General features: G+C 35.8%; 1 protein-coding gene and 1 pseudogene across 1 annotated transcript in view; both read left to right on the top strand.

Moving 5' to 3' along the window:
* Sgcz (sarcoglycan zeta) overlaps positions 1 to 26,010 on the top strand; it is a 916,614-nt gene extending 890,604 nt beyond the window's left edge. The window contains exons 6-8 of the mRNA XM_051169531.1: positions 12,771 to 12,843; positions 21,732 to 21,855; positions 25,126 to 26,010. Of these exons, the coding sequence (XP_051025488.1) occupies positions 12,771 to 12,843; positions 21,732 to 21,855; positions 25,126 to 25,317 (389 nt within the window). The 3' untranslated portion in view covers positions 25,318 to 26,010. The remainder of the gene's footprint in view (positions 1 to 12,770; positions 12,844 to 21,731; positions 21,856 to 25,125) is intronic.
* LOC127209889 (NADH dehydrogenase [ubiquinone] flavoprotein 3, mitochondrial-like) lies at positions 22,582 to 22,900 on the top strand (annotated as a pseudogene).
* Positions 26,011 to 26,995: the final 985 nt, after the last annotated feature.

The following is a 26,995-nucleotide window of genomic DNA, read 5'->3' as shown; positions in this document are numbered from 1 at the left end:
TACAAAGAGACACTGACTGCAGGGGGCTCCATATAAATTAGGTACATTTTCTGACAAGACTTTAAAGCACATGTGACAAGAGATCTGTGTGAATTGTAACTTGGTGGCATGAAAGTTTTCCATTTAAGCAGTATCCATTGGAATTAAAATTAAGATGAATCCTTTCTCATTTTCTTTCACTTTCTGAATAATGCCACTCTTTTTGATGGACTCTTGTTTCAGACAGAAGAGGGTCATTTAGACAATTGCTATGTTTGTGTATCTGAGAGAAAATTACTTTCTCGGTGCTAATAGATTTTAGCATGTTTATGTTTACCTACTTAAAGTACAGGTGGGTATAAATTAAAGGTTACACTCTTACCTGAATATCACTGTCTTAGTTTTCCATTGTGACAACAAAATTCATGATGAAAAAATCAAACAAACAACTATTTGATAGATACAAAGAATTTGGCACATTGTTTTCGAGGTTTCTCAGTCCATGTTTGCAGTTGGATAGCTCCATACTTCTAGCCTGGAGATCTCATTCAACAGAGAGACTGTGATGTAATAGTCCTGCTCAGTACAGATGGGAAACAAAGCCATGAAAAGAAAAGCAGTATAGGCATGAAAATTTATTCCCCCCAAATAACTTCCATGGAGACCTACAGCCAGTCAGGGTCCACCTATCTTCAAATCCATCAGTCAAGTAGTCTGTGAGAACATAGAGCCCTTGAAGAGATCAGCTCACAGCCAACCTTTAGCACATAAACTATCAGGTGCAATTTTAGATTCGAGCCATAATAATCAACATTGCTTGCTGTTCTGGTGCCATAGTACATAATTATTTACTCAAGAATCATGATTAATTTACTCTTGAACGGACTAGCTCTGCTTGGTAGTAATTTGCTTGAAGTAATTTAAATATATATCTGTTCTTAACATTCCTGGCTAAAGTGGAGTTTTAGACTTTAGTTCAGAATTATCCTCTATAACTCTGTTTATTTAGCATTCCCTACTACGAGGTCAGGATATCACCTAATGCAGCTATCTTCTGAGACCCAGTAGGCACATAAAGGACGTAAAGCTTTCTTCGTGGCAGTCTCAAATTCAGTGCTTTCTGTCTGCATCTGTCACATGCAATCAGGTCTTCCATGTGTAGCCCAAGGACAATAGCAACCGAGCAAAGGGAAGGTAACTATAGGTCTGACTTTGGAAGGGGAAAGTCTTCAAGTTGAAGGAAAACTCTTTGTCGGGCACAGATATCTATCTGTTTTGCATTAGCAGAAAGTCGTGAAGTGCATGAGGAGAAAGCGTCTCTCTCTTTCTTTTCTCCAAATGGCAGCAATTAAAAGTGGCAGTCTATAAGAATAGAGGGATCCAACTGCATGTACCCTGTGCCCTAGTGATTGTTTGAAACCCAAGAGCATCTGACCTTTGTGTCTTTCTAATGGAATGATTGGAAAGACAGACAGTATCCAGCGCTTGTTTGACAACACAAGAAAGGATTTTCTGAAGAGCTGTCTTTTAAATTAAACAGTGTGCTGCTGGGTTGGAATCAATATTTTCTGGTTTGTTATTGTTACCTGGCTTCTGTTTTCCCATTCTTGTCTGTTACATTAGCCCGCTGTGATGAGGTCAGCTTTACAATCAGCCTCTCCTTTGTTCTTCCGAGCTGTCCAAATCTGAGAACCTGGTAAAAGCTCAGGCACCAGAAAGAAGCAGTTTGTCTGAAAAGCTGCAGGAGAAGTGACTGCAGTGCTTACTAAGAAAAGTGATGTACGGTCACTTAATTTCCTCTATTGACACTTTTCAGGTTTATACACTAGGGATAATCGCTGAACTCGGTTTTCTAGTTGCTTCTTAGCCTTCCTGCTGATGGAAACTTTAGAGTCATTATGCAACACTGTTTGCTGCCCTCTATAAATTTCTAAATGAAATTGAGTTCCAGTTTTGAAGTAAGTATGCAAGTCACAGCCATCGTCGCGAAGAAGCTGCTTTATCAGAGGTCTTTGCTGGCAGACATCTCTGTGGGTTACTTTTTTCCAGGGTCTCAAGGAAATCTTTGGAGTTTTATTCTGCTAAAGGAAATACTGAAAATGCAGCTGACTAATATAAAGTATGAACCATTCATAATGAAAAACAACTCACTTGCAAAAACTAACTCCAGACAGAGAACTATAGGCAACTAAAGAATGCTGGGAACGTAATAGTCAACTCCAGAGAAACGCCCCCAAATTAATTAAAAGCCCTGAAATAATGCCTACAAGAAACTTTATGAGGATAAGTAGGTTGTTGTGTTTATATATTTAGAGGTATATATGCACATATAATGCATTATGTTGATGTGTACTATTTATATCAACAATAAACTAATAAAGACCGTGACTTTTTAAAAAATCAAAGAGCAAAGAGGGGTTCATGGGATAGCTTGGATAGAGGAAAGGGAAGGAGGAAATAACATATTTTAATTTCAACATTTAAAAATACACATATTGAGATATAATATGAATAAATTAATAAAATATATTTTTAAAAGACATTAAAAAAAGAAAAGAAAAAGCGCACATTTTAAGAAGTAGCTTCTCCACTTATGTGCTGCTATCAAAGGATTCCATTTGATGCTCAATGTTCTTGTATGTGATAGAGGAATTCTTTGAGACACAGTTGATTTTTCTGTAGCAAAATTAAGCTGCACAATTTCTTACTCATTGGCGTTTTTTTGCAGTATCTTTCTTTTCTTACTTGCTATGGATAAGAGGATAATGGCCCTGGCTCCTAGAAGATGCCTGTAGCCATAATGTCTTCTTAATGTGGGTTTCTCCAGCCTCTTTTCTGTTATAATTTTACCATTCCACCTTCCTCCATCAGCTGTGAAATGTCCCTTTAGAGACTTATATGATGACGTCCTGGTCAGGTTTCTATTGTTGTGATAGAACACCATGACCAAAAGAAGCCTGAAGGGAAAGGTTTATTTCTTCTTACACCTCATAGTCCATAATGGAGAGAAGTCAGGGCAGGAAGCCAGAGCAGGAACCTGAAGGCAGGAACTGAAGCAGAAGGCCTGGAAAATTCTGCTTACTGGCTTGCTTTCCACTGCTTGCTCAGCTTATTTTCTTATAGCAGTGGGAGCCACCAACCCCAGGGTGGCACCATCCACTGAAGGCTAGATCACACCCTTTTGACCTTCACTCAAGAATATGCATCATAGGCTTACCAACATGCCAATCATGTGTGGGATATTCTCTGTCAAATTGATTCCAGCTTGTGTCTAGTTGACTTAAAATTAGACAGCACGAATAACATGGCATATGATGCCATTCTGTTTACATTAGCAAACACGATATTTCAGAGGGGGAAATTTTAGTTTGCTGATGAAAATGTTAATTACATATGCAAAATCCCATTTTTCATGTAACATAACATATACAATAATACATCCTCTTGATACACAAGCACAAGGAATGAACTCCTTGGTCGGACAGACAACAGTTGCAGGTTCTGTGCCTAATACACTGGGAAAATTAGTCATTATTTCGAGGCCTAGTTTTTGTCTTTCAAGTAGTATGTTCAATATGTAGGGTTTGGGTAAAGAAAAGACAAAGAAAAATAAATTCAGACCAACACTGGGTCAAATTTGTATCTGGCAAATGCTATTTCTACCATAATTATAATTTTAAATGCTCCTACTAACTTATGTGATTTTAATTTAACTAGTTGTAAAAAAATAATAAATTGGACAAAAATGAAAATGGAAATTAGAAAGTAGAAAATCATGTAGGGATTGCAAGAAGAATGGGAGTCAGTACAAAGTGATATTCATGCCAGTTTCTGGCTGTTATAGGTGTAATCATCTTTAATCAGGGTGGTGCTCTACTGTGATAGACTGTATATTCTTCTGTGGATAGACCCACAGGCATGCATATAGGAATAGACCCGAACCCATGCACATGTGGGCAGAATAAATTCGATTCAGTAGGTTATAAAAAAAATAGGAGTTTGTGGAAGTGGCATGGTTCAAGGGAAAGAGAAGAAGGCAGGCAGTAAAGAATGGTGGATGTGATTGAAATACACTGCACACATGTATAAAAATGTCAAAGAATAAACAAAAAACATTAAATTATTAAAAATTAATGTTATTTGTATTACCAAATAGTAGCTGAGACCATATGTGATTTAGTTTTCTTTTATACAACATGACAAAGCTGATGTGTTGTGTTAAAATATTACCTATCAGATAATACCAGCCTTCAGGTGGTCCTGAAATGAGGTCTCTGCTTCAAGTCATATCATAGCTACTGAACACACATTTATGTTCAACAGAAAGCCCTCAATTTATAGCTCTATAGAAGTTAAAATTGTGTTTGTTATTGCATTATTAGATGATCGGATATTCATTCTGTATTACATATTTTCTAAAAAGATTCGAGGAAGGATATACCACCACAAAGAAATGATGTTTGAAGAGATAAGTTTACTATTGTTTAAAAACTAGATAATGTTTCATTATATTAAAATATCAATAATATAACAAATTGTATATGTTTATTTTTATGTAAGTCAGTTAAAATTTTCAGTGTAAAGCAATAAGAAATCTGTAGATATTTATACTACAGTTGAGTTTACCTGTTCAGTTACTGTGAAGCACTAAGCCTTATTTGAAACTGGTACAAATAGTTATGCCAATCAGGCACAACAATAGAATTTGGGAATTGGTAAATAACAAATATTATTAGTCATAAATGCTTAACAATATTTTTAATAGAAAATTTCACAAAATGTAGAGCAAAGGAAGTCCAACACACTAATTAAATGTTGGTACTGGTGATGAAAGCCATGACCCTCAATGAACTCACATTACTGAAAAACTAAATAATAGCTTTAAAGACTTAAAAAAAAATCAATTCTTGTTCATTAGAAGCTAAATACCAGAGTTACTTAAAAGTTAAGTTCTGTTAGTGATAACCTATGACTGAAGCAGGCATTCTCCATGCCCTGAGACTACATCTACTGTGAAGAGTAATGCAGGAAGGAGGTGAGCTGTGGAAGTATTTGTCTGGGCAATAATAGAAGACTCAGTGGCTTGGTATCCAGTTGCCTCTGTGCTAGAGCTGCAGGGGTTTATAGGACAGTAACTATGGGTAATGCAGGTAGTTAGTATCTTAGTCATCTGTTCCTCATTTATAAGATGTGAGGACAATAAATGTTATTTCCATTGAAGACATTTTACCCTTTTTATCATTTTGGTCTCACCCTTTTTACCCCTCTAAATTGTATGAAGTATATACTAATAATTTCGAACATTATATATGTATTATATTGAATTTATAATACAAGTAGCTAGTTAGATATTTCATTGTACCGAAACGTAAAACACAACAGAAAAGAAAAATTTTGAAAATGTATTGCATAATAAATTATTTAAATTTGTGAATATTATCACAATACAATTAATCAAATTAATAACATATGATCCCAGTCATATTACAAGTATAGGTTTTGCCACTAATGAAAGCATACATTTTCAGGACTTAATTTACTTGTCAGTACCAAGGGCATTTTATTAGCATCACTGGGCACATCATGTCTTAGGGTAAGCTACTTTCAGGAAATGAATACAGTGCTCAGTAGCAGGTAGAAGGGAGTCTGTGTCTCCTTGCGTATAGTCTGTTTTTATTGCTATTTCATTTTTACCTGTGTCAGTATTAACCTGTCTATTTACACATTCACATAGAGACCTTGAGTAAGCATTTCTACAGTACAAATGAGCCTTTTAAGATCTGATTAATTTAGTGGCCAGACTTATTTCATAGGCTTTGAAAAGTTAGAGGTGAAGAAATGTATGCTGGACTCTTCAACAAAACCAGAGATAGCCTTGAACATAACCTGCATATCTATGGAGATTGAAATCTTGTCGATGCCTAATAAATGAGGACAGAAGGGATGAATTTAGTCTGCACGTTCTGAGCTCTGTTTGATAATAAGAAAGATCTTATAGCACTATATTATCTGAATTCTCCTAACTATACCGACCACTGTCTTGGAATGGAATTCACTATTGGCATGTGAAAATAAATGTTCCTCCTAACGTCAGCTGAACACACCTCCATGAATAGTCTTTCTGTTCATTGGGAAATCTTGCCAGTACCATACTTTCATCACTGATAATCAGTGCAGGTTTTCATTATCTATAAAAGCTGGAAGGGAGTGAGATGGCAAAAAGATAAGAAAAACATAATTAGTTTGCTGTTGCTACTTTTAAATTTGTATTTTATTGGAGTAACAGTTTTTAATTTCTAATTGTAGAAGCTTGAAATTTGAAAGAAATTTCACTATCTTCAAACCAAGATACTGACTTTCTGAAAGAATCGCCCTTTTCTTTTTTCAGCTTCTAGATCTCTCCTCGCATATTTTCAGGCATTTTGTCTTTAATTTTCTTTACTATTCCAATTAATTTTTTCATACAATATATTTTTATACATTTCTCTCTCCCATAACTCCTCCCAGGTCTTCCAAACCTCCCTAGCCACTCTGTCTCAATTCTCTCTGTGTGTCTCTCTGTCTCTATCTCCCTGCCCCTTTCTCTCAAACAAACAAAACACACACGCACACGCGCACACACATACACACACACACACACACACACACACACACACACACACACACACACACCAAGGGATAAACAAAGAGAAAAAACAGTAAGAGAAAATTTCCAAACCAAACTAAAAGTACACACACAAACTGGAGTCCTTTTTGTGTTGGCTAGCTACTCCGGGGCATGTTTCTTGTATGGAACATACATGATAAGGTCTTTTGTGATTTTATAACCACAGGCAGTGGGAGCACAATGCTTCTCAAGGCTCATCTTGCACTGTGTGTCTGGAAAGTGACCAGTTTAAAGTGTTTGTGAAACTTATCAAAATGATACATTAACTGAATTTTTAAAAATACCTTTAAAATGTAAGAGTTCACATTGTAGAACAGGATCTCTTATCAACTCTTCATGTTCATTTGAAATTATCAATGTAGGTTCTTTTAAATTTTTTGTCATGAATCCCCAAATCAATATGCTTTTGACATATGTTCATTTTTTTTTTTTTCTCTAACTAAAATGTGGTTAATAAAAACAAAGCACTGCACAGAGTTGAGCTGAAGGGGTGATTTTTTTGTTTTGCTTTGTTTTTTTGTTTTACATTTTGTCTTTATTATGCTAATATTTTAATGTATTATTTCATTTTGTCTACTTTTTAAAAATTTTTTATTAATTTATTCTTGTTACATCTCAATGAAGGGGTGATTCTTATCAAAGATGGCTAAAATATAACCTATTGAGTCTGCTCCTTGTTTGTGTGTGTATGTTTCAAGGCTAACCACCTGCACTGAGGAAATAATAAGGAAGGAACATATCCCTGGGAGACACATGTGTGTGTGTGTGTATAATATGTGTGTATGTGTATATGTATATATAGGCATGCAGTATACACAATATAGTATAATTTTAGGTAAATATAAATAATATAATTCATGGAAATTTATGAGATAATCTTGTACTTTTTATCCCTCATCCTCCTTCTTCTGTGTTGACTTTTTTTTGCTTGAAGAACCATTTTCAAGTTCCCCTTTCATATCTCCTTTACCCTGCTAATCTTTACTTACCTCCCAACCTCACTGTGCCTATCTTTAAGGAAGAATGCCTTTTTAATTAGAGAAACTCATTGAAATAGGACAAAGATAACATAGCTAATATTTTTCTAACATGACTATTCCATCTGTTGCCCAATATAGTGTATATCCTCTCCATTTGTTGGAGCAGATCCATCACTTATGGGTAAAGAGTAATGAGCAGAGGCATAATATTCATGCTTTGATGTGTTTAAAAACCAAATCCTACTGGAACTATTAGACATTGGAGGTGTCTGACAATTCATGTTATCCAGAACCGAATGTTATGTTGGGGAGCCAGTCTTTAACTATTGCTGTGGTCTGCTGTGGAATGAGGGTTATAGGGATAAAACCTCTTATTCTTTTTACTCTCTTTGTCTTAAAACTAGAGAGTCTCCTAAGGACCATATTCAAATTGTGTGGAAAAGTCATTTTCTTCTTTGTCTCCATTCAAAAAAGAATTAAAAAAAAAAGTCATGGTCATTGTCCTTTTTATTAAAAAAACTACAAACTAGAAGTCTCCCTTGACAGATATAGGAACAAATATTAATATAATTCAGATAGCTATTTCAAATATTGTTTAAGTTCCTAGGTGAGAACTGGGATGTCCCATCCTTTTTATTCTGCTTGTCATCATTACTAAAAAACATTACTATTAAATATTTTTGCTTCTACTTCTGTAAAAACGTACAATCCAATAAGTAGATAATGAACAGCAAGTGAGTAGTGATTATAAAAAGTATATTCAGTATAGAGAATAAAGATTGCCCTATCAAAAGGTACATTGAAAGCAGGTTAATTGCAATCCCATCCAATCCCAAGCCTTAGGAGGTAGAATATGTTGACCTCCATCATATGACAAAATGTTAAAACTTAATGAGTTCCATTTCAACCAAAGCTAAATAATGAGACCCTGTCTCCAGGAATGGGAAGAGAACAAAAGAGAGAAAGAGAAAAGAGAGATACATTTAATTTTAATGTTATTTCTATTTTATTAAAGGTGGTTTTTAGATATGTATAAAGGATAATATTCTAACTAATGTCTTATGGGTCCTTGTGTATATGAATTAACGTAGTACGTATTTTTGTATAATTTATAATGTGAATTCCTGACATTTTCTGAAGCGAGGCAAATGATACTTTTCTATGTTCCAACAAAGATTGACCAATTGTAAATAATATTCTAGATCAATTTACAGTGTCTCATTTAATTTTAGATTCATTTGAATAGGATTTAAATTTATTTGCATATTTAATTTGTTTTAATGTATAGTGCCTAAAAGCACTAAGAAAGTATATTAATATTACTTCTTATTTATTTGAAATTCATAATTGACTCAATAGCCTGACATATTTGACAAATACAGCAGTCTGACACTTGAGGGAATTTCTAGTTAAATAAAAATTACTTTTTGACATTTGATTTCCCATGTTTATAGTGAGCACCTGGCTTACATAGTTTTTATCTGACACCTATCAAGATGATTTTAATGATTGTTAATTATTGCCAATGCCAGGGTCTTCACTGATCAATGTATCTGCTTTTGTGCCAATGTTGTGATTTCATTAACATACCTCTTAGTACAATTTGAGACTGGGGATAGTGACATCTCCAGCAGTTGTTTCATATTTAGTATTGTTTTAACTATTCTGGTTTTTTCTGTTTGTTTGTTTCTATCTGAAACCAAAAATTGTCTCTTCAAGATCTGTGAAGACTTCGGTTGGAATTTTGATGGGAATTGCATTGTATTTCTAGATTGTTTTTGGTGAGGTAGCCATTTTTTCTGTATTAATAATATCAAACCATGAACGTGGGAAGACCCTTCCATATTCTGATGTCTTCTTGAATTTCTTTATTTAATGTTTTAAAATTTTTAATCATACAAGTCTTTTAGTAGCTTAGCTAGAGATACCCCTACTTATTTTATCGTATTGTATTGGAGGCTGTTTTTCTCCTGATTTCTTTATCAGTTCATTTGTCCTTTGTATATAGGGAGGCTACTTTGTTGTTGTTGTTTGTTGTTAATCTGTATCCAGCCATTTTGCTGAAAGTGTTTATCAGCTGTAGGAGTTCCATGGTGTAAATGTGTGCTATCATATCATCTGCAAATAAGAATACTTCGATATCATCTACATTACTTTGGTCTCTTTCAGTTTTTTTCTATTGCTCTAAGACTTCAAGTACCTTATTAAACCTTGTTCCTGATTGTTATGAAATTGCTTTGAGGTTCTTTTGGTTTAGGTTGATGTTGGCTACAGGATTACTGTAAACTGCCTTTACTATGTTGCTGTTTGTTCTTTATATCCCAAATATCCCCAGAAGTTTCCTCATGAAGGAGTCCTGGGGTTCTGTGAAAGTCCTTTCCTTCATCTAATACAATGATCCCGTAGTTGTTGTCTTTTAGTTTGTTTATGTGCAGTTGAATTATGTTTATACATTTACAGATGTTGAGAGGCTTCATCTCTGGGATGAGGCATGCTTCATTATGGTGAATGATTTTTTTTTTATGTATTCTTGGTTTTTGTTTGCAAGTATTTTATTGAAAAAAATTGTACCTATGTTCATAAGGAAAATTGGTCTATAATCATTCTCCTTGTTGTGTCTTTATGTGGTTTGGGTAGGAGAGTAAAACAAATTGGGCAGTGTCCCTTCTGTTTCTATTTTGTGAAATCACTTGAGGAGTATTGGTATTGACTACTCTCTGACAGTCTGATAGTGCTCTGCACTAAAGCCATTTACACCTGAGCTTTCTTCTTCATTTTATTTTTATTTTTTTATTTTTGGTTGATAGATTTTAATTACTACTTCTTGTTCACTGGGAGTTGTAGGTCTGGTTAAATTGCTCCTCTAATCTTGATTTAACTTTGGTGGGAGATATGCTTGAAGAAAATTAGCCATTACTTTTAGATTTTCCAATTTGGTGGAATACAGGTTTTTAAAGTATGTCCTTATGATTCTCTGGATTTCCTTGGTGTTTGTTGTCACATCCCCGTTTTCATCTCTAATTTTATTCATTTGGATTTAACCTTTACTGATGACTGAAGTTTTGGAGGTTTCTAATTTTGCTTTCAGCCATGAAGATTCTGTGCTGTTACTAGTGGTATGAACGAGTGCTTGAAAAAATAAATATTGTCACTGTTCTCCAGTTATATTTCTGTTACCTTGTCTGAGAAATTTTCATAATCACACAGTACTAGAGATTAGCATTTGAACTTTGCACAAGGATAACTATCCTATCAGAATGTTACAGTCTGTATTAAAATGTCAATCACTCTCCTTGAGATATGTAAATTTGTGTCTGGGGATAGTCTTTCAAATGCCACCCCCATCCGAATCACAGAGTTACTACTTTAGCTGAAACCATTATTTCACCTTTCAGGGCCCATAATAAATTCTCCATTTGTAAAATGAGAGTATCAGATGAATGAATCCCTTAAAGAAGTCAGTGTTCTGAATTAATGAAGATCGTACAAAAAAAACCCAACAAAACAAAAAGCAAGTAGTGTGTGTCCTAAGAGCTTTTTCTTACAGGAGAAAATATCTGTTAAGGCTCAGAGACAGTCAGATGCCTATTGCTTTTAGTTCATGAAGCAAAATCTGTAACCTATAAGCTTAGGATGGAAAATGCTGATAGCTTTGCCTCTGGGCCATAATGTAAAGGAAATAATATTTCAATCTTTGAAAGTAACTAATTAAATAAATAAGAAAAAAAAAGGAAAGAGAAGAGAATAGCCTTTCTCTATGACACTACATCCAGGTGCACCTTCTATTTATTTTAAAAGATTGTTAAGTATTTTGGCTATTTGTTCTCTTAAATTCTCTTCTGGCTGATTTGGGATGAATAATACCTTCATAGAAGCACAAATAAAATGGGGGAAATGGTTAAACAAGCTAGGGCCAGCATTTGTGATCTAGTTTCTAAATGTTGAAAAATTATAGTTTATTTTATATATGTGTAATAATATAAATGCATATGTAAAAATAAAAAACATTAAAAAATAAAAATATTTTATTAAAATAAAAGAGATCATTAAGTAGATTTAATCCATTTTTATATATACTCAGTTATTTTAAGATATTTTAAACCTTAGTTCCAATTTACTCTTAACAATGGCATTGCTGCTTGCAGAACTGACAAGTTTTATATTTCCCTCCGCACCATGAACAGCCATATTTGTTCAGATTTCAATGTGTAGTTTTGAATTGCATTGTATTATTAACATAGAGGTTGATACATTTGTGGAACAGGCATGACATTTTTACATCAAAATATGTGAGGAAGACTAGCTCAAAGGAAAATGAAGTCTAATCTGAAAAAAAAAAGATCTACATGATTTGCATAACTTTTATTTTGCAAAGCGATTTTGTCATTGAACCTTTAAAAGAGAAACTTCACTTTGTTTCTAAAGAGAAAAACACCTTCTTTTTCTCACGTAAAGTACAGAAAAGCTTTAGTAGCCTGGAAAATCAAGCAGAGGCAATGTGTTCAGAACAGGCCTCACTCAACTATTTGAACAAGATGCTGGAGTCCCTGACCTCTTCAGACAACAATGCCCTCAGATGAACTCAGCTATAATGACATGAATTAAAGTGGCTCTCAGTTTTAGATAGTGCCTTAACCCTGCAGAAGTCAAGGTATCACGGAGTTCTGTGCTTTCCGGTGACCTCTTCAAAGCTCTTTGATAGAGAGTGGCTAAGTGCTGTTTGAAGCCTGTCTGTAAATGTCTAACACTGTTCTGCCCTGAGCTCACCACCGGCAGTTTCATCATGCCCTCTGAGAAATGGGACGTCTGACCTCGGTGGTTCAGCCTATCCTATTTCTTAAGTCCATTGAACTGTGAAATAAAGCAACAAAAGAGATGGGTCTTTCTTCTTTGATCAGAACAGAAGGTGAATGGTCTCTGTCAAAAGTGGCAATAATTTAATCTTAAAAGTAGTTAACATGGGATATTCAAATCCACCTTCCTTGGCTCATCTTTCTCTTGCACTCCTTGTCCAGTGCTAAATTTTCAGTTCCTCGGCTCCAGTTTTCAGCTGAAGGGGAGAACTTTTGATGCATAGGATCAGTTGCACGCTACTGTGTAAACACACTTACTTAACCTGACTGCTGTGTTCATGTTGGCCTCAGGAACTGAAGGAGCAGTGTTTGGGCACTCCGTGGAAACACCTCACATCAGAGCAGAGCCATCCCAAGACCTCAGGTGAGTGCTTCCTCCCATACTATGTTGTAAGTCTCCTCAGAATTTACTGCTTTTGACACATGAGCAAGTGAAATGGTGCTTGTGCTATGAACTTGTAATTAAAAAAAAAAATCAACATTTTCTAACTTCATAGTAGTCAGATACTTAAAGGTAAGATAATGGTTATTCTAACTTCTCTTTTTCCCAAACATACATGACATGAACAGAAAAATACATGTATAAAGGGAAAAAGGTTAGAAAATGAAAAGTGACAGCTATAAAGGAAGTTTAGAGGAATAGTGATTAAACTAGGCATTCTGGGAAATCGAACACGGATGAGAGATAGGATATAGATGAGCTGGCAGAAAGAAAATGGAGGAAGAAAGTCCATGAGAACATGTCAAAGGACCAAGGCATAAAAAGTAGGGGATCACAAAGACAAATGCACACTACAATCCACATATAGAAGTGCTTTGTCCTGCCATGTATCCTGGCCTAGTATTCCCAGTACTACATGGTGTCTAAGAACCTAAAAGCTACCGGAAGCCTATCCTCACCCACAGCATCGTGATGTGCCAACATAATGGGGATCTCTCACAAGGAAATCATGGCAACTTTTAGTACAAATTATTAAAGGAAAAAATATTCACAACTACTGCACAAGCATTCTTAATTCAATGAATAAATTAACATTTGCTGATATGAGATGGATTACGTAGACAGGCATGGTGCCGCAGACTTTTAATCCCTGCACTTGGGAGGCAGAGGCAGGATGATGTCTGAGTTTAAGGCCAGCCTCCTCTACAAAGCAAGTCCCAGGACAGCCAAGGCTACAGTCTTTCCTTCCCCTCTTCCGTGGCTTTCCCATACTTGGAAGGAGAACATGATGGAGACCTTCAATTTAGCCTTTTATATCTTTGCATAATGTCTGACTGTGCAACCCTGTACCTGCTCCCATCTGCTGCAGGAGGAAGCATCTCTGATGAGAATTGGATAAGTCAACTGATCTATGAGCATAGTAGAATAGCATTGATTTTTTTCCCCAGTTGTGTTTGGTTCTATCCTAGATCTCTGGGCTATCCATACTCTGCATCCTGCCCTTCTAGGCAGTATAGGGTATGGGCTCCCTCCCATGGCATAGGCCTCAAATTAAACTGAACATTGGTTAGCCACTCCCACAAGTTTGCCCCACCATTGCCCAGGACATCTTGCAGGCAGAAAAGATTGTAAATGGAAGCTTGTGGCTGATTTAATGTACAGGTTTCTCTTTCAGTGCCTTGCCCAATACCTCCTTGTGCACATGCAGAATGAGTTGAAAATTTTAATACACAAAACAAACACTTTTACAACAGCAAATATTCAGAATCTCATAGTCTTGCACTAATATGTTAGGTGACTTTTCTTCTGACTAATTGAGAAACATAGCTTCAATAAACTATTGAATATTACCAGGAAGTGTTTTATGTGATCCTTAATTTTTAATTTTAAGCAACTCAGTAACTTCATATTCTATGTCAAAACTGGATGGATTGGAGAGTGTTAAAGTCAGTGCATAAGCCACACGTTTTTATATAAACTGTTAGTCTTTAGGGCCTGTCTCAAAGGAATAAATTAATAGGTGATAGGAGAGAACACTTAATGTTCTTCTCTGACTTCCACACATACTTACAAAATGTTTATCATAAGCACATTTATACATAGAAGCACACTACATATGCTACAAACACATAAATTGCATGAGCACATATTAATTTCATGGTCCTTAGGAATATAACATGTTTGGGGTAACTATGATCCTTCTCCATATAAGACAGTACTTTCCTAGTTTACAAGATCCACATGCTCCCTGCTTATTCTTAGTATTATAACAGAAAGCCATGCATCTCATGCACAGTAGTGTAATAGAGAGTTGTCAGCTTTAATGATTGTAACAACATGCCTTTACATAATGAGATAATGCCTAACTTAATGTCATGTAAGAAATATAATCTCCTCAGGATGCATATGTATGTCAGCAGTGCCAATTGTAGGGGTTTATGTAGATTCCATATACAGTAATTCCATGTTCTCACCCAGGTGAAATAAAACCACAGCTGACCACTAGAAGTTTGCAACAGATGGCTACAGAGGCTGAAATAGGAAAGAAGAGGTGGGATTGTAGTGTGGTTGCTTTGTAGATTCTAAGCTATAGTTAGGAGATGCTTGGGTATCCCCTTTCAAAGCAGGTAGGTCACAGATAATGATAGTACAAAAGCTAGAGGAAAGAACTTGTAGTGTTTCCTTCAGGCTGGACCAATGAAGGCCTTATGAGCTAGTTTAATTTTATTTCAGCAATGCACAATGTATGCAAGGCAACAAATACAACTAATACTCTGTAAAGATGTTTTCCTTCCCATTTAAAAGTTAAAATTCATTGAACATTGATATTTGACTGTATATATAAAATTAGAATATACCCAAATATAAACTATATGTATTAGAAGGGACTAATTTATTTGTGTTGGTTTCTGAGTCCTGAAATAAACATGTCGGTTCTATCATTTTAGTAATTATGTGTATGTTACATCATTTTATTATGAAAAGTCTAGCTCTATAGAAAGCAGGTATTGGGCAAGGCACTGAAAGAGAAACCTGTACATTTGCAAGTTTAGATGTGAAAGGATTGTAGTTAGTATGGGCTATTTCTGTATTTTTTTCTGACTGTCCATTACTTTACCATCGCATAGGCTTCACTTATCAACTAATGTCAGAGTAGACCGACTACTCCCTAGATGAGTGGGACTGATTTAAATTTCAAAGCTGAAGCAAAAGCAGAGTACTGTGATAATTGGGCTATTTAATTATTTATCTGTGTACTGAAATTTAAAACAGAATGTTTTAGTCCTTGACATACATTGTTGTTAATTTTCAATTCAGGGCAACAGGAAGTGCTCTTAACTGATATAATGCTAATCAGGCAAGTAAAATGAGTTGGTGGAGTAAATAAAGCACTACACAGACATGATGCTGTTTTCAAGAATAAGTCTATATAAGATGCAATAGAGTATAGATAATTATTTTTAGAAATGTAAGTTTCTACAGTCTCTTCAGGAGGCTTGATGGGTATCTAACATATTCTGAGCTCTGTACTAGATTTAATGGATTCTTTAAGATCACACTTGCAGCCTTTCTTTGGATTACTTTTAAGATAATACTATTTCATATTATAGTCTTATATAGCAAAAATACTATTAAATACATCCAGGTATTGATAAAGGTATATACATGGATATATATAATGTATATTATATAGTGTGTGTATTTGTTTATATGTGTATATTACATATATAGTTTATATAAATTATGCATAATGTTTCTACTTGGTACGCGTTATGTCAAAAGGCCTAAGACTTCTGAAAAATGCTTAATGCCTTTCCATGAAAATAAACTATGTCAGTTTCTGTCCAGTCTCAACTATATGTGGTGCTCTCAATCTTCCTAATTCAAGTCATTGTGGCAGGACATGCTGGTGTTGTGTTTCTGTTCTCTTTGCTACTATAAAATGGCAAACAAAAATGACCCCACTGTGCATGTGCATATCTGACAACAGCGTCTTCATAGATTCTGTAAATATTGGGGGAATGTTTTTACATACCCTGGCATCATCCATTTGTGATATATCATGTTGTGAATTTCATTTCCCAGTCTATTATGTGTTCAATTTATTGGTGGTTATTTGCAAAGGACATTTTATCTGAAAATATTGAATACATTCTAAAATATTCACTGATTGCTGCACCGTGTGGCCTGTGACACTTTCAATCTCTCAAGCCAAGCCTTACAATTTCAGCTTCTACATGGTAGTATGTAGTAGAGACTGAAGTTTATTTTGTCAAGTAGACATCCAGTTATTTCAGTGTCCCTTGTTATACAGACATTGCTTTCTTCTCTAGATAACTTCACTGCCCTTGCCAAGGTCAGATGCTTGTGCAAGTAAAGCAATATGTTTGTGAAATCTGGTTTATGTCGCTGTATCAATTGTGCTGTGGCCGTTCTGTCTTGATTACTCCAGCCTTGTAGTTAGTTTTCAGCTCTCCAACATTGTTCTTCATCATGACTACTTGCACTAGCATCATAATCCTGAGAAAATGAACTAACCATCATAATATTTACGTATGTAGTATGTAACATATGGATAATTAGAGCATCTAGTCTTTAGTATTCACGTAATGATTACAGTTTAACTACCCAGTGACGCTCCTGTATTAAAGTTAGTTTGTATTACATTACTGTAATTACATGGCTAACCCACTATTATAAAAAGGGAAGCATGACTCCATATTGCTAAAACTACAACATTGTTTTTTAAACTGCTTTAATTTATAAGCAGATGCATGATCCCCAGAGAGTTTAACAGCAACTGATAATTTGAGGTAGAAAGCATTCATAGCTTCTAATTCCAAGTCCTGTGCTGAAAGCTCTCATTATATTGATATGACTAGTTTATGCCTTGATTCCTACTTTTGTCTTTGACAGTGATTGGCACGACGATGAAATTTGCAATAGCATGTTCTATGTTAGAAATGCTTTTCTATTATCCTGAGATTTATATCATATTTCTTAGATGCTCTAGGTCTTGATAAGTTCCCCAGGGAATATTATTTTGAAATAATGAATGAAATGCATAATTACACAGTGTTCAGCCTATTTTGAAAACCTGTCATGGTTAGTTATATGCTTCTTCCTTCAAATCATGGAAACTTTATCTGATTCTATTTGTCCAATAGTGCAGCTTACAAACTCTGTAAGAATTTAAAAGACTTTTGAAAGTGTGATGAAACTTTTGCTTAAATGCAAGGTTTGTCACAGCTGGGCGCAGTGGCATGCACCCGTAATCCCAATACTCAGGAGGCAGAGGGAGGCAGTTCACTGAGTTCCAGGCCAGTCTGGTCTACAAAGCAAGTCCAGGACAGTGAGGGATACATAGAGAAGCTCTGTCTTGAAAACAAAGAAACAATGTAAAATTTCTCTTATTATAATCAAAATATTTTTAAAAATATGTAACCATCTTGTGGTTTACCTGAGGGACACCACGCAGTGGAGTAATGCTTGTGTGAAAAACTGGCTTCTCTATTCAACACATGGTGCAAGAGACAATATGACATTCCAGATAGTTGAAGTCTATGCACTTTTGGGACATGGTTGCAATTACAAATACTGAATTAGATAAGTCAGATACTCTGCATCTCTACATGTCCAAAATGAAGCTTGTCCATTCTCAAAAGTGCCAGTGGTAATTTGAATTGTTTAGGGTCAGGATCCATAGTTCAAATTAGTAAGTTTTTACATGATGGTTTTCCCATGAAAACTTATTTATTTCTTTATTTATTTATATCTGGAAAAGCTTATCAAAATGCTTTGGATCGACTCAGCTTTCAGGTGCATAAGAAATACTTGATGACTGCCACTTATCATATCCAGCTCAAAATTTAAATAAGAAATACTCCAACTACTGGTAGTAAAATATTATACATATTTAATTAAATTTGTTTTTTATAATTAATTATAAATTATTTGTATATATTACTTGTCTGAATGCTACTTGTTATTCAAAACAGAATGTGCTATTTAATAATAACACTTGTATTATTTTTTTAAATTATTACATTCAATTATATCAATACTAGCAAAACATACAATTATTCAATTCAAAGTCTTACATATTTTGGCACTTAAGGAATTTGGAAATACTGTAAAATTTCTACCACATTGATAATGCTTAAACATACCAAGCAATGTATAAATTCAAATAATTAGCAATTACATGAGTTTGAAAATGATTTTATTGCTGATGAAATGAAAATATTCTCATAAAACATAATATCCAAGCTTGACTTTCTTTGCATAAGCCCAGTGAACTTAGTTCATTTTCCATGAGCTTGAGTCCTGTATCAAAGAGCTTGCTCGGCAATAAAGCATATATGTTGGTCCATGGAAGTCTCATAGATCCAAGCGGCCAGCTGTTAAAAGGTTCTCAGTCTTCTTTCAGACTTCATTCACCATGGATTACTGCTGTTTGTTGTTGTTTTATTTTGAATATCATACCTACAATTATTCTGAGACATCTGCCTCTTCTTCTTCAGACCACTGACATCTAAAAGGTGGGCATCCTACCATTCAGGATTGACCTCAGAAAGCAGAACTCAGAGAACTATTTTAACCACTCTTTTAGTTTTCCTCTGTATCTCCCTGTTCTATATACCAATCAAGAAATCTGTAGCAGGTAAAAGTAAACAAAGAATGTGCATTTCCTTCCAACAGTTGGTGTTTCATTTATGTTCAGAGTTATCTTCACTACAGCACAATGGCTCTAGGGCTTGTTTATTTGTTTTTTTTTTTTTTTTAATGTCTTTAAATTTGGGGAATCCAAATTAATTGTATCTATTTCTATGTCACTTGTAGTGACAAATGGATGAGCAACAAATAGCGAGTCATGAGGAGGGATTCAAGGAAAATGAAAGAGGGATGGAGGGAGAAAGGGAAGAGGGGCACAAAGCGCCATATTACTCAAACCTTATAACAACAACACAAAACACATCTGCAACTTCAAAGACAATAAGATATATATGGGCCCAATATGAGTGGCCATGGCCTTGGATTGTGGGCTCAGATGTCCCCTACATTCTATATTTGACTATGGAAATGCTTTTTCTGGTTTTGTTGCTGTTAATGAATAAAAGAAATTTGAAGCATTGTTCAGATATAGTAGTGGAAGGCTCAGTCTGATTGGTGCAGCAAAGAGGGGAAATTTCTATCATAAGTCTGATGGCATTCTTAGTTTGTGTGTTGCTGAAAAAATTAGGCAAAAAATGATTTACCTGATAGTCACAATGATGTTAGGTCATGCACAGAGATGGGCAGTGACTAGCTTCTAGGGAATTTAAATATAGCCCAAGATCATTTAACTCTGGATCAATAACAGTCCTACTTTCTATCATCATGGAAGTTCTAACAAGTCAATCAAACTAACAGAATCTTTAATGCAGATGTGACTTCGTTCAGTTCAGAAAATAGTTGTTGTTGATTCAGACCAAATGAACCTGAAACGTTGCCTCTGGCTGACACCCATGTTCTCCCAGATTTTATGCATTTTAGACAGAAGCCTTTTAAATTAATAGTCCTCTAGAGAAGGTTGGCCATGAGTATCTGATGTCTAAAATAAATACAAATATAATAAGCACTTCCTGATTAATCATTTGATAGAGATCAAAGTGGAAAATCTTAAGCATTTAGAATACTTAATATGTTTCATGTTATATTACTAAATGTCAAACATGCCAATAAGCCTTATAATTATTATATGTACTATTGGTTATCAAATGTATAGAAAATAAGCTTAAATTTTCATAAATAAGATGAGTCATATTGATTACTGCCTAAAATCAGTTTGCTTCCTTTCACATATATGTATACCAAGTTACCTTTTATTGAATATTGGAGTTACAATCTGTCTTAAGACATTAGCTCATTTTTAAGTATGTTCTTATGTGACTGCTATGGGAATGACTCAATTATATCAGCCATGAGTGATTTCAATAATGACATTGTTAACTAAAAAACAACAACAACAACAACAAAAAACTAAGATGACGTTGGTCACAGATATACTACTCAAGACAGTGGGACATTGTAAATATGGATGATAAAATGCAATTTCAAAGTCAGGTTTTAAATTTTGGATATTGTATGAAAAAGGATAACAGTAAGTTTCACTAAGGAATGAGACTATGAATATTTTTTTTCAAATATCATTCTCTAGTTTTCATTCAAAATGACAAAATATAAGTATCTCATGTAAAAACAGTATTTTTTAAGGCCTTGCAGCTACGCTGATGGTGTGAAGATGCTCAAGTGATCAATGGAGGCTGAAGTTTCAGAGTCATTTTCATTCATGAAGATAGAACAATCTAATATTTACAATTGCTGAAATCACTTCTAAATGCCGTTTTCTCTTGAATATCACCTTCAAGTTTATAAGTTGGGGTTTCTTTATTGAGCCTTTGCATTTCAGTGACCTGTTTCATGGAGTTCTTTCTGCAAACAGCTCTGGTCTTGTCTACGAGAGAAGAGTAGACATGGCGATGGGAAAACTAAGAGAAGCCTCCTCCTGACGTCCTGTGATGAAGAGAAATAAGACAGCTCCTTCATCAGCAGAAAACCGTGCTGCTACAAACCGTGTGCTTTGGATTTCATACCTACGCTCTGCTATCTGTTGATTTTTTTTTTCCCCTTGTTGATTTTCTTCCACAAACTGATGTCCTTTCGTCTGACATCATTGCAATGAAGCAATGAAGGTCATTTAACATGTAAAAAATATGATGTTTGTTATGTTAATTTCCAGATTTTTTTAATGCACATTTGGAAAATTTTCAAGTTTACAAAGTTTTGAGGGTGCACTCCTGAAGGATTGCAATAAAAATGATTTCTATTAAGGTTTTCATATTCACAAAACTGGAACTCTTTACTGAGAAATATGTACATGCTAAATTATGCCAATTTATTTATTAAAACCCATCATTAATATTGATAACATATTAAAGATTTAAACATGTAAACTCATGACGACCTACTTTTTGAGCATGATAAAGAGAACTAACATAAAAAGATGTTATTAAATTATTATACATGAGAGTAAATAATTGATAAGAACAAATGAAGATTTTTATAATGACCCCAAAAAATAGACAAAGTAATGAAAAAGATCATTCCTAAAACTTAACTGGGTTTGGCATCATTATAATACAAAGTGAGGAGATAGATTTGTACTGGCTCTGTGTTAAGATTAGTTAAAACCTGTTTACTAATGTTTTTTTTTTCCAGTTCTGTATAAGCTTCCTTTCTATCCTAAATAATATTTTGCTTGCCTTTAGGCTTGAATCACCAACCAGATCCTTGATAATGGAGGCTCCACGTGGGGTCCAGGTGAGCGCTGCTGCAGGTGACTTCAAGGCTGCCTGCAGGAAGGAACTGCATTTGCAGTCCACAGAAGGGGAGGTGAGTCTGTCTCCAGGCAGGGGTGACCCTCAAATGCACATCTCAGGCATCAAGTTCTAAGAGACACAGGGGTGTGCTTAACAAGAAATTCCAAGCTTTGGAAATCTCGATACCTCTTAGATACTGTACTCAATAAGCTGCTTTTACTTTGTCCTGAAAAGCACTCATTCAAGACAGTTTTAAATAGGCCACCAAATTATTGTTGCCTCTGTGTTAACTTAAATGTTACCATGTGTACAGACAGTTCTTTTTTTATTTGTCACTTTGGATTTTTCAGGATGGTTCTTCCAAAGAGTTGTGCCAAAGAGCTTGTGCTAAATTGTAGTCAGAGAGCAACAAAATTTTGATACCACTACTATTGCCTCACAGGATCACTATAGGTAACAGTAATACTGTAGACATTTCAGAGGCTTAAAGATAAAACTTGGAAAGCTTTCACCATTAAAAATAATTCTCTAGGTAACTAAGTATAGTTAACCTGATTTACATATTGCACAGTGCATACAAATTATATAGTATTCATGAATTTTACATTTTCATACTTTTATATTTATATCTAATTAAAAAGTAATTTAAAAGAAAGGAAATGATTTTCCAAAAGTACATTGGCGTTGGGTTCTTTGTTTGTTTGTGTCTTTGTCCTACATTAGCCATACCACAAAAAGACTAATTGATCACTTATTAAAAGTATAAGTCCTGGCGACCTCGGTTCTTGGTGTCTGTGCCATGGTGGTCTCTCTCCTGCTCTGGGGAGTATGAACGTAGGCACTGAAGGCTTGTGCTTCTGGAGGCAAGGGTGTTCCGAGAACTGGCTTCTACAGTATCTCTCTCTACAGGGTCAGAGAAGAGTGAAAAGGGAAAACAACCAAATTCCAAGAAGCAAAGTGCACCCAAACAGCCCACTCTGGCCCATGAGCTGACTCACACCACCACCTACAAGAACCTGCAGAATCATTACTACCACACCTTCCTCGACCTGAAACTGGTTCATTCCAAGTTCAGGATGCTACAGCCTTCCTCTGAACCAGAGTCACCTGGGCACTGAGCTCAGCTCAACGCAGCCCAATGTTGGTCCCATGAATTCTTGCCTGCGAGAATAAATGTCAGAGTCACAAAACCAACCAACCAAACAAACAAACATAAGTCCCTACCCTTAGCTGGATTCTAAATCACTTCATATCATCAGATACTGTATTCAGGCATTAAAAGTAATAGTTGAAATGAAGAAGAATGAAGTTTACAGAAAATCTGAGGTTGTACTATAGACAATCACTGTCATTTTAGACGCAATGCTATAAGGAACTGCAAACTTAACATTAAGGGAAACAAGAGTCATAACTGTCAGTGAAGAGTTTTAGTGATATGACCACATCCACAGTGCAACAGCACACACAAGAGCAAACATGCCAGAGTATTGCCGAGGGAGACTTTATATTCCAAAATTTGATTAACATTTTCAAGGAGACAAATAGTACTGACTTCAGCAGGTACAAATGAAATAAATGGATTCTTATTAGAGAGGAGACAAAGAGCACTGAGTTCAATGCTCTGGGGTGTGATCCTAGTCACAGAACTGCATTTCAGAGCAGATGGATTGTGCGGCTTTATGGGGAAACACAGCACTGACATACCAATTTCAGAATCTGGAAAGTGAACAACATCACAATAACTGCCCTGGCAGAAGAGACGTGGGCAAGGCCATCCATGCTGCAACCTGGAAAGACTCAGGAATGTGGTATCATCATCAATCTCTCAGTTTTTCTAACTTCCTGTGCCTCATGGTTTTATCTCAATTAAAAAACAAAAAGTACTTTCTCTTTCCAGCAGCCAATGTGGTTTTATTAATAAAACTGGTCCCTCCTTTTTTTTTTTTAGCAGTGAAGATGTTACCCAAGCTTATAGTAAATATAGACTCCGAGTTAGAAGTATGAGGAACAAATATCCCACAGTGAGGCAATAAGATGCAAAACGGCTCTGAGACTTGTACTTTGCTCAAATCCTGGAAAGTGCACAGTATGAGCAAGATCAGTCGCAGCCGATGATGTTAAGGGAGAAGGGCAGGCCATGCAAGATGTGTAACCTAGGTAGGGGAAGACCCGAGTTTTCACTTGGCGTAAGAGATACTCTATAAGAGAGCGTTGAGCACCAGGGGTGACATGGTTCAGCTTGCATATCTTGAGATTCCACCCTAGCGACGTAATGGATGGAGAAGAGAACAAAATGGATGTAGACTGAAGCAAAGCCTCCAGCAGAAGGAGGAAGCTGAGAACTCTCTCATTCTCATTTCAGCTGTGGGTTGTCCATGCGCTGCACATCTGTGATTCAAAACAAGTTAAGGGCCAAAGTGATAGCCTGGTAGGTAAAAGCTCACACTGTCTAGTCTGGTGACCTGAATTCAGTCCCCAAGACTAGAGGGTGGAAGGCGAGAACTGCAATCAGTGTTCTCTCACCTGCACACAGGTACAGTGATACATAGAGAGGAGGGGAAGGGTAGGATAAAGAAGCAGAATAATAGAATTTATTAAATAAGTGAAGTAACTCCCCACATTGAATAATTAAGCAAATTAATTGCCAAAACCCAGCTAACATTTACGAGATAATTGAAGCATGAGATGTAGAAGTTACTTGATAGTTGTCAAGATTTCCTAGGTCACCAGATCGTTAGACTGTGAGACTCTTCTGGTTGTTTTGGAAATGATTTTACTCGTTCTTTCGAAAGTATTTTAGCAAAGGACAGGCAATGGAGTATGCTTTTAATTAATTCCCTTCCTCTTCAGTAATGCTAATACCAATATAGTCTAGATAATCTTCAGACACCACTAAAAAGCTAAATGCTCTCTCTCTCTCTCTCTCTCTCTCTCTCTCTCTCTCTCTCTCTCTCTCTCTCTCTCTCTCTCTCTCTGTGTGTGTGTGTGTGTGTGTGTGTGTGTGTGTGTGTGTGTGTGTGTGTGTGTGTGTGTGTGTGTGTGTGTGTGTGTGTGTTGCTGCTGTTGTTGTTGCTTCTGCTGCTGCTGCTGCTGCTGGCGGTTTTAATAACTCGGCTCCTTGAACAGATTATTCTATACTGCACTTCCTGTTGGGGGCTTGCTCTGAGAACGCCATTACTCCAACTGGAAGACAGCAGCAGAGCCTTTGGACAACACAAGCTTGGAATCTGTTCCAAACATCGCGAGCAGCAGCAGTCTGTGTTGCCAAATCGTGTGGCAAAGCTCTGAGGGAGGTACCACGCTGAAATGAATTGAGATGTTTCTTTTCTTCTTTTCTTCCTAGATTTTTCTAAATGCAGATACAATCCGGCTGGGAAATCTACCAACCGGTTCCTTCTCTTCTTCGCCCAGCTCCTCAAATTCTCGACAGACAGTGTATGAACTATGTGTCTGCCCCAATGGTAAACTCTACCTTTCCCCAGCTGGGGTAGGCTCAACCTGTCAGTCCAGTAGCAGCATTTGCTTGTGGAGCTGAAGCGACTGATTTCTCCTCACACCAGAATAGCCTTTTGTTCCCGTCCGTCTGCTTCACGGTTTTGCTCGGTTTCCCCCTGTGATCAGTCCAGAGCTTCTTCAGATGGGCCACAGCAAACTGTTCCAGTATCAGCAGGGATTGGCCTCCGCCTTTTCTGATTCACCATACTCAACACAAACAGTGTGACTGACTTGGCCTTGGGATAAACATCTTCAGCAGGAAACCTGGATCGTGACATTTGCTCAAAAGGGAGAATAAATTAGGTGCCTTTGCTACGTGGAGTGAAGCACACAGTTTTAGATTTTTGCAGAACCTGGCTACGAACTGCGCACGAACACATTACCCAGAAGAAATCCCCAAATCTAATGGTGACATCAATCGCTTAACCCCATCAGAAGACTAATTCTGCAGTCCGAAAGCACAATTTTCCATTCATCTTTTTTGAACGTAAACTTTTATCCCTGAATTTTAAATTTTTGAAGCATTATGTAATGCTTGCTTTACTAAAAAAAAAAAAAACAATTAAATTCAATACATGATTTTTAACTAAATGAAATGACAAGACAGAGTCTCTCCCTGAGTGGTTGTGTTTCTCTCAGTTCAATGTGTTGGTACTCTTTGTCTACTAAGTCTGGAATTTTGTACATTAGATAATTTTGGAAGCTCTCAGCAATATAATATTTACAAAATTAACAAAAACTGGCATTATGCTGTCATTTGTCATATTTGGATGGCCTTATATACAATTTATGTGGCTACTGCATGTGACACATTTGCTTTTAACGAAACATCTGAACTCTTGCAATATAAGCTAGGAGGGATACACTTATGGTATGGAATCCATCGGTTATTTCTTTAAAAATTCACATGGTGTCCTTTACCTTGAGGTTTTAATAACACTCTTTTGTTTGCTCCATTTACATTACAATTGATTTTAACTGCAAAATTTAAGCCAGCTTTTAATTAAATGCTAATGTTATGCAAAATGCTGAGAATGAATTCACTTTCCACAGGGACATCATCTTCAAATTTAGTATCCATCTTTTACTTTGAGGTTACCATTTAAGAAGGGTAGAAATTAAATTATAAATTCCAGAAAAGAAAATGGTAAAAAGGCAAACATTAGAAGAGTGTTGGACGTGTGCTTTCTCTGTTGTGGAATCTAGTCATGTTTCTACTTGACTGTTAGCATTTAGCCATTCTTACTAGACTGTTAAGCTACCATCAGCAGGACCCCATAGCTCTTTGTATTCTCTAATGCTCATTTTATAAATAAGTTTCAATAAATAACTCCAGAGTATCATAGATTTGTTCATCATGGTACTCTTAAACTCAAATTTTTGAACCTGACAGAATGGAAGAATATAAGCTTGTATTGTAGATTTCCTAGTTTTGGAAGGTAGCTTGATGACTCCAAGGTAAGTCCTTAATTTTGGCCATCATTCTCTTCTTGTTCCTATGTGCACCATTAACAGGTGTGTGGAAGTTGCGTTTCAGGGCCCAGTGAATGTAGAATCTTTGAAATTCTGTTCTCTACAGCTGAGAGTGAAGCAAAAAATTGAAACATATTGAAGTAATTTGGTTAGAAAAAATGAGAAAATTTGAATAAAGCAACAAGCAAATGATATCTCCTTTGGATTCACAGTGTTTCTAGTAACAAGCAAAGCTCTCTGTCACT

This window comes from Acomys russatus, chromosome 27, assembly GCF_903995435.1.
Source record: "Acomys russatus chromosome 27, mAcoRus1.1, whole genome shotgun sequence".
In the NCBI taxonomy this organism is placed as follows: domain Eukaryota; kingdom Metazoa; phylum Chordata; class Mammalia; order Rodentia; family Muridae; genus Acomys; species Acomys russatus.
The sequence above is the reverse complement of the archived record's forward strand: the minus strand, read 5'-3'. Positions and strand labels throughout refer to the sequence as shown.